The sequence below is a fragment of the Corvus hawaiiensis genome, chromosome Z (genome assembly GCF_020740725.1).
Source record: "Corvus hawaiiensis isolate bCorHaw1 chromosome Z, bCorHaw1.pri.cur, whole genome shotgun sequence".
Lineage (NCBI taxonomy): Eukaryota > Metazoa > Chordata > Aves > Passeriformes > Corvidae > Corvus > Corvus hawaiiensis.
Window position 1 is genome coordinate 38,966,000 of NC_063255.1, and position 17,994 is coordinate 38,983,993.

General features: G+C 37.3%; 1 protein-coding gene across 2 annotated transcripts in view; it reads right to left on the reverse strand.

Annotated features, from left to right (window-relative positions):
• The window catches only part of DAPK1 (death associated protein kinase 1), an 84,683-nt gene that overhangs the window by 2,732 nt on the left and 63,957 nt on the right, over positions 1 to 17,994 (reverse strand). For both annotated transcript variants that reach the window (XM_048291294.1, XM_048291295.1), the window contains 8 exons: positions 14,643 to 14,741; positions 11,825 to 11,902; positions 9,574 to 9,796; positions 7,021 to 7,209; positions 5,027 to 5,224; positions 2,760 to 2,898; positions 1,744 to 1,864; positions 257 to 445 (listed from right to left, as the gene is read on the reverse strand). In XM_048291294.1, the coding sequence (XP_048147251.1) occupies positions 257 to 445; positions 1,744 to 1,864; positions 2,760 to 2,898; positions 5,027 to 5,224; positions 7,021 to 7,209; positions 9,574 to 9,796; positions 11,825 to 11,902; positions 14,643 to 14,741 (1,236 nt within the window). The remainder of the gene's footprint in view (positions 1 to 256; positions 446 to 1,743; positions 1,865 to 2,759; positions 2,899 to 5,026; positions 5,225 to 7,020; positions 7,210 to 9,573; positions 9,797 to 11,824; positions 11,903 to 14,642; positions 14,742 to 17,994) is intronic.

Below are 17,994 nucleotides of genomic sequence, written 5' to 3' on the forward strand. Positions count from 1 at the left end.
CTTTCTGGGTATTTTATATTCTTACAACTGTAGCAATAAACTAATTATTCCTGTCTCAAAGAGGTTATGTTGAACAAAATGGAAGCCACAAGACATAATGATAACAGAAAGCGTTAATAAGCAGTCTCTACTTATGTCTTAAGAGGAAGAGAAAAAAACCAAACAACTTTAGACATCTGCTTAAACTCATAAAGCAATATTCTACCAGAACAATATCTTGCAAATAAAGAGATGGAATTTACATAAAAATACTTACTTCTCCTATGCTATGCAACTGCTGTGCAATATGCCGTAGGTCATTTTCGTTTGCTAGGGGATTAAGGTGTTCCTGTACATCATAAACAAACTGCTGCAAGGACATCAGCTGGTTGGGTCCATTAATTTTTCTCCATGAAGGCAGTGTGGAGATTATTTTTTCACACAGGTGAGTCATAGGTGGGCAAGTCTTAGAAAAGCACAGAAAACATCCATTTGAGAATAGTGTACTATTTTTTTTTAATGGAGGTCTAATGGATCTAAAGAGTTCCTTTGTGCTGGACCCTTACTCTTTCATCTGGCATTCTCTTGCCATAAAGTCTATCTACCTTTCCTTAAAAAAGTGAATTGCAGAAACCAGTTTTTCACTGAAATAAGCAAATTTTCCAAATATCACCATGAGTTGCCCTCATAGATCTGTAAATTAATGTTTATTTCTTAAATTATCAGGATTTATTTAGAATCTGTGCTCATCAATATCTGTACAGTACCAATTTACTTAAAAGATGAGACGGAGGAGTACTAAATAAGAAGCAAAAATGGTACTTTGATGTATTGATTGCCTTAGACATGATGCCTTCTCCCCACATTCTCAAGCCACAGCCTCCACTTCTTATGCAGTAAACCCCTTCAGATTTCATGCTAGTGACCATAGCTAAAATAAAGTTTTCGTAGAGAAGAAAAGCTTATAAAATCAAGAGACCATCAGGAATGTAAAATAGGCTGAATTTTGCATAAATCCAAGTATTTTCCTCAACCCACAGAATTAACTCAGTAATACATACACTCTTAATCAATTTCAAAAAAATGCATTTCCAAAGTAGCTGCAGAAAATCTTGTTAGTGTGTAACATAATATTAATCCATTTAGCACAGGCTACAAAAATTTCTTAGTTCTTAGTATGGAAGTCTCCATGGATTCATGGTGATAATATCAAACCATGGCTACACTTTACCTTTAGTCTCACATGCATATACCTACACATACAGATACAACTGAAGCAGTATTTTTCAATTTAAAAATGCAGTCAAAAGTTAATACAGATTCAGTTTACATATCTATATTTGGAATTGTCTTTCTAACAGCTGAGAAAACTGTTCTAGTCTGGTGGGTTTTTAATGAAAAACTTACTTTCCTGAAATATATTTATAATATGTTTCTCTGTTTCTCTATAATACTATGCTGGAATCCAATAGCTGCCAATCAAAAAAGAAAATTATGACTTTGAACTGAAATCTCAAATTGTTTCCTTTCAACAGAGAGTATTTTGGTCACCTGGTCAAAACAGCTACTATTTTCTAAATACTGACTGAATCTTTGATTTCAAGGGTTTGTTTATCACAAGACCTGTCGAGTATGCTGATAGAAAATTGGAACAACAGTGTTTTCTGTATGCTTCATTGTTCCAAGTTTGAAATTTACAGAAGATTATTACACAAGATGTTCACATTTTGGCTGATCCAACCCAGACCATAGGGCACTACTTACAGAAATTATCTGGCTTCTTGTTTCTTGCAAATGATTTCGAAGAAGCTTCATATCTTTAGACCCAGATGCTCCAGCATCCAGGACAAATAACTTTTCTGAAATTTGCAAATCATTTCCAAATCTAAAAGAAAAAAATTCTTATTAACTTAGCCCCAAATCCAGTTTATTTCTTAATACAATTGTACTTCAGTCTTTTCAATTGATTAAGATACTGCCCCTCCTGCCTTCCTCCCCCCTCCCCCCCCACTGTGCTGGAATTCCTACATCTGTTTCTTGTGCAACCCAGAAAAGTGTCTATACTCACAGGTTTGGATGGTTTCTCACACCCAGTGTTCCCACTTAAATGCTCTGCATTTTCCACTCTGCATATAAGGTATTGTTACTTTAAACAATAGTATGTTCATGAAAAATTCCCTATTTCCATCTACCATTAGCAAATGCTCCAGACATTTGCTGAAGAATTCTAGAAGTTTCCCTAACCTCTCAATACCTCTTGGATGACCTTGTCACCTTGTGTGACTCCATAAAGTCCAGCTTTTTGCAAACCATGTAGGGTTTGTAGAGTACTTCCAGGCCTCATTTAAGTTTTTTTCATACCTATCCTACATCAGTTCAGAGCTAAGGGTAGTTCTCTGATAAAGTTTCCTCTTTTGCATCCAGAGTTTTTAGCTGCAAACTGTCTACTTTTCTGAGACCAGGGCAAAACCTGAGCACCAAGATGTTAGATGGAAAGCTGGAATGGGTCTTTGGATGTAGCCCAGTGTTTACAGGGTGAGACTGCCTATGCTACAATTAATTTTGACACCACTGGGCTCATTTTAGCTCAGGGCAGCTTACTCACTGTACTATTGGTGTATGTTTCAATTTTAGCACAATATAGGCTTCCTGAACTTATTCAAAATACCATAATATCATAAAGCTATATGAAAACCTTTTACATATTCCAATGCATTTTAGTATTTTTTCTTTCCAATTAGCATGTTTAAGTGCTATGTATAAATATACTTCCCACTTACCTGTTCCTAATTTCCTTCAACAAGGAGATGTCTTTGTCATACCAGAACTCTCCCCCAACAGGCCGAGGCAGATTCACTATGTCAGCATGTGTGGCAACCAAAACAACACGCAGGGGACTCTTCAGCTTCCCACCAAATGCTAGAAGAGAAGCAAGAGGACTCCCTCACTATGAGGCATGCCTACGGAGATCGCTGATACTGAGCCAGGAAAGCAGAAATGCATTTTACATTTTTCATACCAATCACTTTTGTAGTGATTTACCAACTCTAAGCATAGCCATTAACAGTGTAGCTGCCGGTGCTCTGGCAGTTATCTGCGTATAGGACTGTCTATATAAGGCCCAATTTTAATAGCTAGACTACTTGAATAACATCAGATACATTTATATTGTGGTACTTTATTGGTTTAATAAAAACAATAATCAATAGCACTAATGATATTGCTACTAACTACAAACTATGACAGCATGAGGAAAAAATAATTAGAAACAACAGCTTCTTGAAAGGGTTTTGCATAATCTTTGGATGGTCCTTTATACTACAGGTGCAGAAAAGAGGATTGTAAGAACACAAAATGTCTACAATATTCATATGTTGATATGAATGCTATTTTGCAGTACTTACACAAAAAATGACCTCTCACTTAAGTGAGAGTTAAGTAGGAAAGCCTGGCAGAAACCATGAAAAAGAATGAGAAAGAAAGAAAGATACAAATGGCATGAATGAGGTGACAGTACGGAACACAGAGTTTTCAATCTTTTCTTAAACTCATATTGCAGAAAAGGAAAGACATCATTAGACTAATTTTAAGAGCCAGTACACCTAATCCTGCTCTTCTAGCCTTAAAAAATCTTCACATGTGAGAAATATGCTTACAACACTGCTCCGTTCTCATCAACTAAGAGCTCACACAATCTTTTAATTCATAAAAAGCCACAATTCCCCAAATCTCTGCATAGCAAGTGTTTTGTAATTATCTTTTTTTTTTAAGTGAAGTAGCTGAATAATGCTGATAATCAGATAAGCAAGAAGAAAAAATTAACTGAGATTTCTGACTCTGTTGAACCAAGAACTATGTTTCCTTGCTAGAGTGAGGAGCTGTGAAAAGCTTTCAGCAATTGCAAATTAGCTGTATTTGCAGCTTTGATACCTTTTTGCAAATTTCTGAGCTTTAACTTTCACAGGTAATTTATTGTTGGTTAGATCCAAATGCTGATATTAGTAACCTTGTAATTTAATCTAAAATAGAAAATAAAAGCATGCCGATGCCTGAACTGAAAACCAAGGGTTGGCCTTGGCTCATTGTGTGCCTGAGATAATGCGTACAGAAACAAGCAGAACACAGAAAGAGAGACAAAACAACTCTTTGCACAATGTTAAGTATTTAATACATTTGTCTGGTGAATCTCTAGCGTTGTTACAAATGTCCTTTAGTGCTGAGTTAGATCCACTGGCTGGAATAATCTTTCAGATCATGGAACCAAGACATGTGTCAGAAGTGTGTTAGTCCAAGAAACTGTCACAGTCTGCAGACCAATACTCAGATACAAATGCAAACAAGTTACAAGTTACTGTATATACACCTGAGTTACCAGACCTTTTAAGAAAAATGTTACTAAATGTTAATTTGTTTGCCCGCCAAGTAACTTTCAGTAAGCCTGAATATAAAACAAGTAGAATTACTTAAAACCGGTGCAAAATTGAAGAATATGTGAAATTTACAAGAAATACTGATTTCTGTGCATCAGCACCAGAAAGTTATCATATTTGAAGTCCAAATACAACTCTAGTTAAACACATGAAAGTTGCACATACTGAAGGGTAATGCTGTTTCATAATACTGTTCCTGTTCTGTTGTCACTGACAAGACTAATTTATGCTGAAAACACTGCTAATTGGGGGCTAGATATAAGAGGAATTTAAGCAGTGTGTCTAAACTTTTTGGGGTTTTTTTTTTTGTGTTTTGAATGGTTCCAGCCCTCTCTTGGCAGCTTATCTGACATAAAACTTCATCTGCCATGTACAAATGTAAATCCCCAGTGCCACAAGATATGCACTGTACTTTGTGACCCTTTTTAATTGAACTAAGTGGTGTATGCAACTCTTCCAGCTTCTTCCACAGTTAAATTCCCTTTTTCCAAGAAACCTTATGTAAAGTTTGTTTGAATACGTGGGGATGAAGACACCCAACACAGACGATGTACACAGTTGCACAGAAGCTTTATTCTACAGACCTCAATACTTCATTAACAGGCAGAGGAACATACCTATTGGCTCCTCAACTGGGACCAATGATTTCAGGAAATTGAGCCAAAAGGTCACTTGGTTTAATTGGATTTCATAAGGCTCCTCAAGACTAAAAAGCACTATGTGAATTGCAGTGTGATCATTGGCAGCAAAATAATCGTAACAGCAGAAGTACACAGGGTTCCCAGAGAATTCCCAGATGCTGAAATCACCAACTCCTGAAAAACAGACAAACAGATGAAGAGATCACACTTCACCAGTAAGCATGAAACATCTGGCCATGGAAAGACAAACAAAACAGTTAATCTGATTTAAAGTTTTGCAAAGATAAACTGTATGCATGTGAGAAAGCAAGACTGAAAATGCAATCATGATCAAAGGGAACAAGTTTCAGTCAGTTTCAGAGGCTTAGCAGTTGGACCCTCAAAATCTGTTCCTCTCTCACATTCCTTCTCTAGGACATTTAGCTGGATGCCATATGTAAGTAACTGTGTTAAATGCATGCAGTCTTATGCAATTAAATTGAGCTTTGCCTTGAACAACAGCAGCAGATCTTGTAATTGCCTTGAAAATCAAAAATAATGGCTCCCATTCTTTTCCTGTTCACCTCAAAAAAGCTTAATATTTTTATTAATTTTTCTTCTTAACATGCCACCACTAATTTTAGAAACTGCTGAAGCACATTCTCAAAGAAGCCACTTTGCTTTGCCGAATTTTACTATTCGCATTGTGTTGGTAAATCAGGGCTGAACAATCGCCATGGTAAGGATTCCAAGAGCTCCATGCTTCTTTTTGCCACCTCCTTTAGCTTTGGGTGAGAAAAGTGTTAGTATGCTGCAGTTCCCAGATGCACCATCTGATTAGGGTGACTGATGTCTGCCACACTTGTACTACCTCTAATTAAACAGATTGTGATTAAGATGCACCTCAAAATTCTAGAAGGAGAGAAGTCAGAAAACTCCAACCTGCTGTTATGAGTACAGATATTCAGAGGTCACCTGTGTGTACACTTTATTCTGTATCAAGACAGCACAGAGAAAGAAAAGAAAGTCCTTCTGAGAGTCCGTGGCACAACTCTGTTTCACTGCAAAATTTGACTGGGTTTCAAATTATACTGAAGGAAGAAATTAGCCTGCACAAAGAACAAGCTTTAGCTACTTGGCAAACTCTTCAGCATCTAGGATAATTGTTCTGTCATTTCATTTCATTACTGTGCACTCATAAGCAGGTTTCTGTCTCCAAAATAAACTCTTGATTAATACTAACTCAGCTTCAAAATTGCAGCTGCTAAGGCACGCAAAACATTTTCCTTATGAAGAAGAGATTTGACCACCTATATAAATGATGATTAGTATGGCTGGTGGAGTATAAGCACCACTTGTGTGATCTCAGAGTCAAAAGCCGTGTGTACTTACAACACCTTCTGTGATTGACCCCTCTTACTGCTAACTGGCTTCAACTGCAGAGCAGTTAGCTTCCTTGCAAAAAAAGAAATGAAATCAGAAGCTCCACTCACAATAACTGATGAGCTCCAGGGCTCACCAAATATGCTCCAGCCATGTCATGGGGTGAAAACAGTATGTCCTTTGCATAGTTGGGAATATAGTTAAATGGTGAGGACTAAATGGGCCAGACTAAATCTGATAAAATCTCCAGATGACATATAGTATAAGTGAAGAAGCCTTCATACTAGTAGTATGGTTGGCTACTTTGCCAACCTGCTCCTGTCATACCAATCCCTCTTTTCTACTCTTCCACTTACCTCAAAAAAGTTTCTACGTAATACTATAAAGATGTGACATGAGTGATTAAAATGTATATTACAGCAGCTACAGAACTTCAGGCAGATTTACTTTCTCCTTAAACAAATTATATCCCACCAGCATTGAATTGTCAAACACAGTCACTACTATACCAAGTCAGACTTTTCCCCCCATTTTTATTTTAAAAAACAAGTAAAATGGCATTAACTCTCCTGCAGCACTAAAGCATCCCAGCCCAGGGCTCTTCTTACCATGCAAGCAGGCATTCTGGATGTCAATGGCCTTGGTGGACTGGTCATCAGAAGAGAAGTGAGAGTGATGAGCAGGTGATACGAAAGTTTCTAACATGCCTTTGGTCAGGCCTGGCTCAAACATCATACTACGGCTTCTCACGCTGACATTTTCACAACCGGGATAAAGATTCGTAATACTTACTGAAACTGGGTCAGGGAAAGGAAAATGAGATTACAAACCATGTGAAAATCACAACCAGATCACTTCAAAACAAGTATGCAAGCCATAAAAGCAGATTAAAAAACCCAAAGTGCTCTTCAAAGAAAGGAGATGTCTATGAAGCTGTGGGCATACACAACTACATCCTTATTCTGAATGATTAAAAGGAAAATATTAGAATGATCCTATAAAGCACTTATGTCCATTAACAGATATACCTCTGAGTGGGAAGCATAGAGAAAGACTGAATTTTATGGGTATGAAAGGTTTCAATAATTAAAGTTCTATGTTGCAAAGCTATATTGCCTTTTTTTTTTTTTTTTAGCTAAGGGCTACAATTTCATTGCATGACCTATTATTATTGGCATGGAAATGTCACATATTCATATTATTGATTCCTGTAAAAGTATCAGAAAGTATCACTGTGTAACAAGTGTCTCTGGGGTGGTGGGGGAGAAAAGCAGACCCTTAACCGAAACTATTTTACTGATAAGCAATTTTTAGATTTCATGTTTATTCAGATTCCCAGAGTGCAAATGAGAAACAAAAGGGCTTTTAAACTGACTTGCACCATCTAGTGGATAAAAATTTCGTTCCTCCACTAGTTAGCAAATTCTAATATTTGGGTTTTACAGTACAAAGATATTACCTGTTAGCTGTAAAATTATAGTTTCGTGTTTGATCTCCTAATGTAATATTTTAAATCTTTGGGCTCTTGTAAATAAATATTTGGTGAATTCGCACACCTATTTTTACAGAATTTAAACAAACACATAAACAAACAAATCATGTCATCAAGTATAGATCAAATTGTGCTGATTTAAATATTTTTCTGATTATGTCACTCAACCCATAACATAATTTACATGCTATATAATGATTTACATCCCAAAAGAACATATACTGAAAGAAGCAAAAACCAAACCTCCAAATGTTAAAATAACACCATAGTAGCTTTGTATGTATAGGACTGCACAACTTTCTGGCTTTATATCTCGGTAAGCTCTTTTCAAGGGCATGCTTCAAATTCATCTTTATTTCTACACTGATTTGCCTATGTGACTGGCAGTCTTTCTGATTTTATGATGGTGTGAGCACATAACACTTCTCCTTTGGTTCTGTTACAAACTATCACAAAAAAATCTTTTTCAGTCAAAACCTTCCTGTACTGCCTCCAGGAACTGATATTCCTTGAGTGACTTATCCCCCTTTGTATGACACAATAAATTAAGATAAATAAATCAAGAACTTTTAATTGGTTAATTTAATCAAGTTCTTCTTTCTGTTATCACAGATGTGAGGCCTTTGTGTTAAGTAAACATCAAATGCAATAACAATCTCTGTGGCATGGATCTTGCCTTGCCAAGCCACTCTTTGAATGCTCTAGAGCTTCCTCAGGTGAGTAGAGAGAAAGCAGAGATCAAAACTACTACTAGCACTGTTCTAACATTACATAAAAATTATGAACAAAATCCAAACCTGCAAGTATTATCCAAAAGGCTTTTTTTTTTAAAAAAGGCAAGCCTGGCCCCATCTAAAACTTACACAGTAACACGACTTCTAAACATCAATTTAAACTTGAGCTCCTCAACATGCTTAGCTTGTGTACATTGTGTAGGCACCCAGCATTAGAAAAGGGACCTGGACAAACAGTTCACTGGTCTTTCCACTGTACCCCTGTGGGTCCTTCCAAAAGTGGGCACATGCTCAAGTGTAAACCTAGCTAGTTTCTCCACACCTTGTAGCTCTTCCCACTTTGCACACGCCAACTGGTTCTACATGAGCAATCTATTCCCTAATATTTGCAAATATTTACTTCAGTTTAGAAAGCTTTCATTTATTTTCACCGTGTTTGGAGACAATTTTAGACACCTCTAACTGGGCTAATTCATCCTGTACCTTAAGGAAAAGCACTCCAAGGCATCAGAAGCAGCTCTGAATCCTGCTATTACTTCAAAATCACATAAAGATGCAGCAACTGTTTCAATTTTGCAGTTCCTCCAGCAAAAAAGAAGCTATTAATGACACTGATGTTTGCAGCCTAGGACTTTTTGTGAAAAATAAAAAGCAGTATTTACAAGTCCTGTCCTCCACTCTGCAAGTTCACTTATGCAGCGTGTAAGCAAACAAAACCTTAACTACTCATATATTCTTCACACGTGCTGGTCCTCTTCTTCTACTTTAGGTACAAGCCTATGCACAGAGAAATCAATCCCTCTCCCCTTTTCTTTTGTTTCTTACATGCTAAGGCTGTCCTGTCTTTTGCAGTGCAGCCAACAGCTTTTTCTTAGGAGCTTAGAGATTAAGAGGAAACTCTTTTCTCATACGAACATTATGGCTCAAAACCATACCTGAAGGTTTGGAAGACAAAGGGGATGGGGGGAATCTGCTGGAGTTTGTGGAGGAGAGCCTAGGCCTACGTCTTCGGAAAAAGCTTCGTAACAGGCCACACTTCAGAGACTCCACAAGGGTGGTTTTCCCAGCACCAGAGTGTCCAAACAACTTCAGTTTGATCCGGGGCTGTGGATTCTGTGTGTGCCTCAGCTGCTGGATAAAAAGCCCCCGGTGCATATCCTAAAATTCAACATGAAGAAGAAATCACAACATGTGGCAGGGAACGTCTTCCTCCCAACACATTCAGCATGGGGTTTAGATATACTTTCTTGCCAGACTGGTGTTCATCATGCAAGCCATCAGTTACTGGACTGGCAGACAGGATGGTTTTGTGCTCACTCTCAGGAGCCACCTTGATATTTTATGAAAACTGCACATCTTCAGGCTCAACATCAGCGATGGAATCAGAATGGAATTCTTCTGACCCCCAGTGGAGAGGGCAAAGGCATCAAAACTAGCCTCTTTCAGTACCCATTCTCCTAACCCAGCAGTCTCAGAAGGTTAACCAATATACATACGCTTACAGAGTATACATGCAGCACTGAAGAATTTTGCTGTGACACCTATCACCTGAGCAATACAACAATTCAGTGTGCATTTCTTCTCTTCTTTACATAAACTTTTTCTGTGCTTCTCATGGTTGGGTGAATTTTAAGGAAACAAGGAGAAAGCAGAAAAGTGGGAGAGCAAAGTAACTAGTAGATTCATCTTCCCTTTCTTCATTTCCCCGTTTGGAGCTGAGAGAGAGGCTCTGTTGTTCTGCATTTGCACCTAATTTACACATAGGATGAGCCCCCCGAATTATAAGCATGCAGCAACTGAGCTGAGAAGTTTGACAGAAACAGTTGTGCATAAAATTTAGTTCCTTCCTCACTAGCAAGCATTTATTTAGTAACACTGCACTGTTACAGCTAATACTGAATCCTCCACAAGAGCCACTATGATAGTAGGTTCTTCATCTGTCTGTATTAGAGGCAAAATACTTCACAAGCACCAAAAATAAGTGTAAGGTATGTTCTGTACTAGATTATACTGACCATTTTAAGTAGTACTAGAATACTTTCAGTGGTTAGATAAAATTTTAAAATTTCAATTGATCAGATTCTCTGTCACAAAGTATAGTCTAGTGAAGTTTATGATCACCATGCATTTTCCCCACATATATAGAGACAGACCTTCAGCAATGTATATTCCACTATCAAGAAGTGAACTACAGTTTACTAATATTTCTTTCAAAATACATCTATCTGACCTTCTTCTTCTGTTCTAGGTCAATTTGTTTTATTTTCATATTTACATCATGACTGAATCACAAATTTACCTGCTTGCATGCAGACACAAGAGATAAGAGTTTGGTGTGGGGATGTAACTATGCAAAATGGAGCCTATTATGACAAACATTTACAAAAGCTGTCATTGCAAAGGATGTCTGAACTTTACGCTTTCTCACATCTTCACACATATGTAGTTTACAATCCTGTTGGCAGGCCTAAAGGACATGATTCTACTTCCACCTTGGCAATACATGGTGTGCACCATCTTCTACTAGCAACAGAAATGGTAATTTATTTCAGTTTCTCCAATCATAGACTCAACATTATAATTGTAACAGGATTATTTTAATTGGTCTGGCTCTTGCCTGTAATCTCCAGGCAAGTAGCCACTCAACCTTCCCAGCATGAGTGATGCTGCCTATCTGACTAATCAGTCTGTATCAAATGTGTCAGACACACCGCCTCACAAGCCCAGGTCAGCTTTTTGTTCTAGTTGGCAAGACATTTGGATATACTGAAACTGCAGAATTAAAAGATGACATTGAGAACTTATGCAACTTTTCCATACAGTATTAACATTTTCATAAGGGGCACAAACCCCCCATCCTTTGTAACCTTAATCTAAGTGAAATGGTGATGGTGAGGAAATAAGTCATCTTGGGGGATGTGCTAATTCTTAATAGTTTTTTTTTAAATAAACACCTTAGATGCTTTGCTAGGCACTGTCAGAGACTGATAGATATAAATCAGTGGTGCAGACTAGCTTAGCCAGCTTCTTTAATATGTACATATTTGCTTTAATTGATGGCATAATTTAAAATTAAAAATATAAAAAGGAAAAAGAAAAAAAAGACACCATTGCAGTAAGGAATTTTGCAACAGCTTTTAGAATAGCTTTGATGAAAACCACAGTTAAAATTCATGCATTCCCAACCTTTTTAAGTCTTGCAAGCAGACTGGCTACATGCTCATGCTGCTCTGCTCTGGCGAGATCTTCTGCTGTTTTCCCATCCTGTTAAAACACAAATTATTAGCAGCAGTTCCTTCCTTTTTCTTTTACAGATGGGCATCTGGATGCCACTGTAGCAAGATACTTTGAATTCAGAGTCTGAGAGCAAAATCAACACTCCTCCCCCTGAATTCAATTTCTCTTCTCACCAATTAGAGGATGATAGTGATTTCTAGATATTGTCCACTGAATAGATTTAAAAGTTCACAAAGAAGGGACACATCAGCATATTGACTCACATGAATAGCAAGTGAGTGGTTATTTACCAATGGATAAAGACTGACAGTGGCATATCAGCCACTGGAGGATTCCAGAAAGCAAGAAATTTGTAAGGGATGCAGTTTAAATTGCATCAGCGAGTTAAAAAGGAGAAGCAAAGCTGCCTTCAGCATTATGGTCTTGTCATTTAGTTATCTATGTTTTACAGATCAGCAGTTTAATATTAAAAACACTAAAAGAAAAATTGCCCACTACTTTGACTCTTAAAGCTACATTATGCTATTGTGTTGCTTTAAATTTTGGTAAGAGGTAACTAATTAAGGAGTACTTAGCTTATTTCACTATCTCAGATAAGAGAATTAGAAAATACATCCACAAGCAAAATAGCAAGTTATTTTCCTATTCAAGCTTTCCTGAAAAGTACAGAGTATCTACACACTGGTATAGTAATATGTAAGCAAAACTGACATATGAAAAGGGCTTGGTTACAGGATCCATGAAAGCGTATTTTACACCTACTGGTAATATTTCATCAAAATTGCTGACTGGCTCCCTGTGTTGCAGATCAGAAAGCCTGCAAGAGCTGATCCTGAGTTCAAGTGGCATTTGCAAGTATCTACATCCAAAATTTTTACTCTATCTGACAATTTTAAAGTTGGTTTAGAAACTTCCATAAGGAGAATCCAACAACATGGTGCCAGTTAGCATGTAAGCACAACAGATTTTTTGGGGCAATTTTCAAACATTTGAAATGATTGTATACTCCAGGAGTGGAAGGTTTTCTAAGGTCACTTAACACCATCCATGCAATCAAATTAAAAATCAAACTAGTCATAAAATGGGCTTTATCCCAGAAAGGAAGCAAGGACTTCATAATACAGCCCAGTTACTTAATGGGGTTGGAAAAGTTAGCTCCTCAGAAATGCCCAGTGAAAGAAGAAAAAGGCTATTAATTCTACTGCACTGGCTCAGAAAGAGCTGTTAATAGAGTTTTCAGAACAGTTTAATATCCCTCTAGCAAACCAATGCAAAACTGAAATATTAAAATCACAACATGCAAGTTCCTCTGGTCCCCTCCTCCTTTTCCTTCTCTCTGCCACCACGCTGTTGGAATAATGGATGGTTCCATACATTCAGTCTACTACCCCTGCTAGATTTAGTATCAGCACTATTTATTTTGCTATGTCCTTCAAACTGACCTAAACTAAAGAGACAAAATGTACCTTTATCTTGGAAGGACAGTGTCCACATGGGCAATTATACCAACACAGCTGTCTTGACATAAACGAAGAGCAACAGCTCAAGAATTCCCCTACCACCCTTTCATTTTATCTCATCTCTACTGTACATAGTAGTGCAAGTATGTATACACAGTGGGATGTAATGAACAGACAAAAAAGACAAAAAACAGGCAACAAAGGAAATCTGTAGAGCATCCTACCGAGTCCACTGCATGCACATTTCATTATTATTAATAGGGGACATGGCAATATACAATCCAATAGCTATCAAAAAGCAATTAGGTGCTAAACTTGTTTAAGCCACAACTCCAAGTTTATTGGCATTCTCCTGCTACATAAGATCTGTGCTTAAAAGAAAAAACTGCAGTACTAAATCTGAGGAAAACAACATAAAATTTTGTATTTTCTACCAAATGGGTAAAGCAAACGATACAGAAGTTTTCTCCTTTTTCCTCTCCATTTCAGCCATCTCAGGAAAAATTGCTTAGGGAAAGAACTCTGAAAACTGAGGACTCAACTAAAATCTAATACAACATGTCTTCCTCATACAGAGCAATAGTTATTTCTAAGCAGAATACATTGGTTACAATGAGTAGCAATGTAAAACGATCCACTGGATCTGAATAGAAAACATGGTTAGTTTGTTCAAAACACATGTAATTGTGTGTATGATGTCTATAATTTATCGTGTGTATGACGAAGGACACTTCAGTCCTGCTGTGGATATGTCATTAGGAGGATGCTTCTCACCTTACTGAGAATGAAAATGTCTTCAGTGTTACTAACTGGAAGCAGTGGTGCTGGCTGATCTGACATGAATGATTTAGTTTACAAGGATATTCGCATGCTAGTTCACTCATCCATTAAACCACACAACTCCCACCATAAAACCAGAAACTTTTAACCCCTTAATGCAAGAAAAATATTTAAGATACATACAATGTATTTGTACTTTTCTCAAATGTGATGTGAAATGACAAATCTTAATGACAGTGACTCATTGTGCTTATAGAAAGCATAATGATACAAGTAATTCTTAGGTGAAGAAATTATTAGGTTAGATGAAGTGGTAGCTGTACTGTACCGTAATCAGCTCCAAATTCAGTTGCAAGAAGGGAACAAGTAGACAAGAGAGATAAAGCAAATACCATTCCCATTGTATAACATACAACAGCCTTTTTTTTCTAATTTCAAAACGTAATGTCCTTTTCCTACACCTGTCTCTGAGTTTGTTTTCTACTATCATGCATAAAAGAAGAAGAACAGCATCTCTCAATACTTACAGAGGTTAATGCTTCTACATTGGCACCGGTAAGACACAGGAACCGGACAATGTCAAGAATGCCATTGTTTGCTGCCAGGTGTAAAGGTGTTCTTCCATACTAACATGAGGAAAGAAGTGTCATTACATTAGTCAAAGAACTTCACTTCAAATTTTATGACTAATAATCAGACGTATTACACAATTATACATACTGATACACAGAAAAGGTTTTGCAAAAATGTGGATACCATATGCAGCTAGCAAGAATTTCTCTTGCTTCTTTCCACTCCCGTGAGATACTTTTCTCTCTCACGGAAGATATTAGCAGAGTTCTATAAGCTATGAACACCTGTGGCCTTGCAAAGCTTTGTTTATGGTACAGTAGAAAAATATTTTGACAATGGATGTTTTAGGATTTTAGCCAATCACCCCAAGGGGTGGCTGATCCTTTGTCCAATTAGACTATGAAGAAAAAAGTCTATAAAGGAGTTTGTGAAATAATTAAATAAAGGAATCTTGCTGCACAATTCCTGCCCGTTGGATCTCTCTTCTCCTCCCTACCACTGAGGGACACTGTGATACAAAAAACTGCAAGAAAAAGTACTTTTGATAGCAGCTTAAGTACAACTGCTGAAAGTGCAATTAAAACCAAAGGCTAGACGACTATTTAAAAAATGGGGAAACAATTTTATAGCCAAATCCTTCACAACTGTGGAGGAATTCTTTAGTTTTTTTGGCTATATTTGAGAATGTCTTTTTAATTCCAGAAAATTTAATTGCCTTTTTACTTAATTAAATATGAACAACACTAATTCCTTAACCTTTAGAACTCTGGGTTCTATTTCAATCCAAGTACTACTGAAGATTACATATCTGCAGTCTCCCCCTTTCATCCAAAGAAATAAAAGGAATGAATGAAAGAAGTCAGCATGAAGTATTATATTTTTTCAGTGAAGAGGGAAGGGCTGTACAGTATTGCTTTCCCAGTTTTTTCTTTTTTCCATGAGTCTCTTCACTGACAACAGGTCCTCATGACGTTCTCTTCTGTTTTCATGTTCAGAGCTACTGTTAAAAAAATTACAATTTATTCTCTTCTGGTATTATCTCTGCTGCTATTACTTCACATTTTTAGGCTTTCAATACTGTTCTTCCTGTCTACAGTCAGAAACAAACTCATAAAACTACTTCTTGAAAGAGCATTTGAGAGCAAAGCCAACTAAATTTCTGACAACTGGAAGGTGAAAAGATGCTCAGGCTCCTCCATACCCAACACCTCAACTCAAGTAGCATCCTGCTTGTATTACAGTGTGGCCAGCAGGTCCAGGGCAGCGATTGTCCCCCTGTACTCGGCACTGGTCAGGCCACACCTCCAGTTTTTGGCTCCTCATGACAAGAAGGACATTGAGGTGCTGAAGCATGGCCAGAAAAAGGGAATGGAGATGGTGAAGGGTCTGGAGCACAAATCCTATCAGGAGCAGCTGAGGGAGCTGGGGGTGTTTAGCCTGGAGAAAAGGAGGCTTGGGAGAGGCCTAGTCAATCTCTACAACTGCCTAAAAGGAGGGTGTAGTGAGCTGGGGGCTGGTTTATTCTGCCATGAAACAAGTGATAGGACTACAGGAGATGGCCTCAAGTTGTGCCAGAGGAGATTTAGATTGGCTATCAGGAAAAATTTCTTCACAAAAAGGGTTGTCAAGCTCTGGAATGGGCTGCTCAGGGAAGTGGTGGAGTGACCATTTCTGGAGGTATTTAAGTCATATAGATGTGGCAATTAGGGACATGGTTTAGTGGTAGACTTCACAGTGCTGGGTGAATAGCTGGACTCTGATATTGTAGTTATTTTTCAACCTAAATGCTTCTGTGATTCTATGCTTCTAAATAAATGCATGTGATGTTCTACTGCACTGAATCTGTGAAAGAAACAAACAGTGCCTTCAATCAATATTACACGTATGTGGAACAAAGCCAGATGTTTGGACGAAGGACAGCAGGTAATTTTGTTAATGCTCTGTTAATACAGGGTTTGCTTCTGAAGATGAGAGGTAGAAATTAAGATTCTCTATTTGATAACACTCAAGGTCACCATTCAAATAAAGGGCACTCTAAAAATCTCCGCAGGATACATTACTCCTAAAAGATTAACAAAACAATAACTACAACCATAGCTTCTGTAACCATGTTCTCACAGCCACTGAATATTTGAAGGCTGATTATTTTTTCTACAGCATGCTGGTGGTGATCCCAGTTCAGCATTCTCCATTAGGAAAGAGGGTGACAGCCTCGTAGTCCATTAACTCCACTAAAATGTGCTCTTATCTTTGGATCTGGATTTCATTGCCTGGTCAATCAGATTTAAAATGAGAAGCAGAGGAGCTCATTGTTTTAATTTTTTTCATTTGACAGTTGATGATTTTATTGTTGAAACCAAAAGTGATTGCACTGGACAATCCTCATGCCAAAAAACATGATCATTTTCTTTACCTGGCTAATACAATGTAAGTGCTTTGGTAATAAATAGAAGTGCTAACTAGCAAAGTCTTATTGCTAGAATATGAGAATATGTACTTTACCAGAAAAAAACATGAAGAAGCTAAAATACCTGAATCAAATAAATTGCAGATAGTGACATAAAGATTCCTATAAGTAACTTTCAAACTTTGTGGCATATATAAAACTTAAATAGGGCAGAGGACGACAGTCAGAGCTAAATATCAAGCCCTAAGCACCACAGTCTGTCAGCAGAGTTCAGTGGCTGATCTTGACATATTCAAACTATCCAAAGAAAGTTTCCTGGAACAGCTCACTTTTCTCTTAAAGATCTTTAGGAGAAAAGCCATAACATAAGCCCATAGGGCATTATGTTTAGTTATCTCATACACTGCAGCATGAGCACAACAGAAGCAAAAAAAAAGGAACTAGTGTCTCGAAATTAAGGGACAGGTAATGAAATATTCTTTTTGGAAAGTGCTTATACCAGCTACAGATTATTTGCATTTTTAGCTGCCATTCATCTACCAATAATCATTGCAATCAATACTTTTAGCGTTACAACATTGTAGCAGAAAATGTACCAGTCTTCAATTCTGTGTATGACATATGAATTAATGTTACATATGAAATCAAAGCCAGCTGCAATGCATTTCGTCTATTCTTTTGCACCTAGATGTAATCTGCATAAAGCGAAGCTATATGGCTAGGGAAGAAGGTTGGCAAAATATACTGTGATAATTCATCTGGGTTCTTCCTTCATGTATCTTTAATAATCTATTCAACTGAAACAAACTGTGGTAATTCTGTGAGGTGAGTAATTTAATACTTTGCTTTTGGCCACTTTAAGAGATAGAAGAATCAAAGAAAAGACTTTTTCATATTAG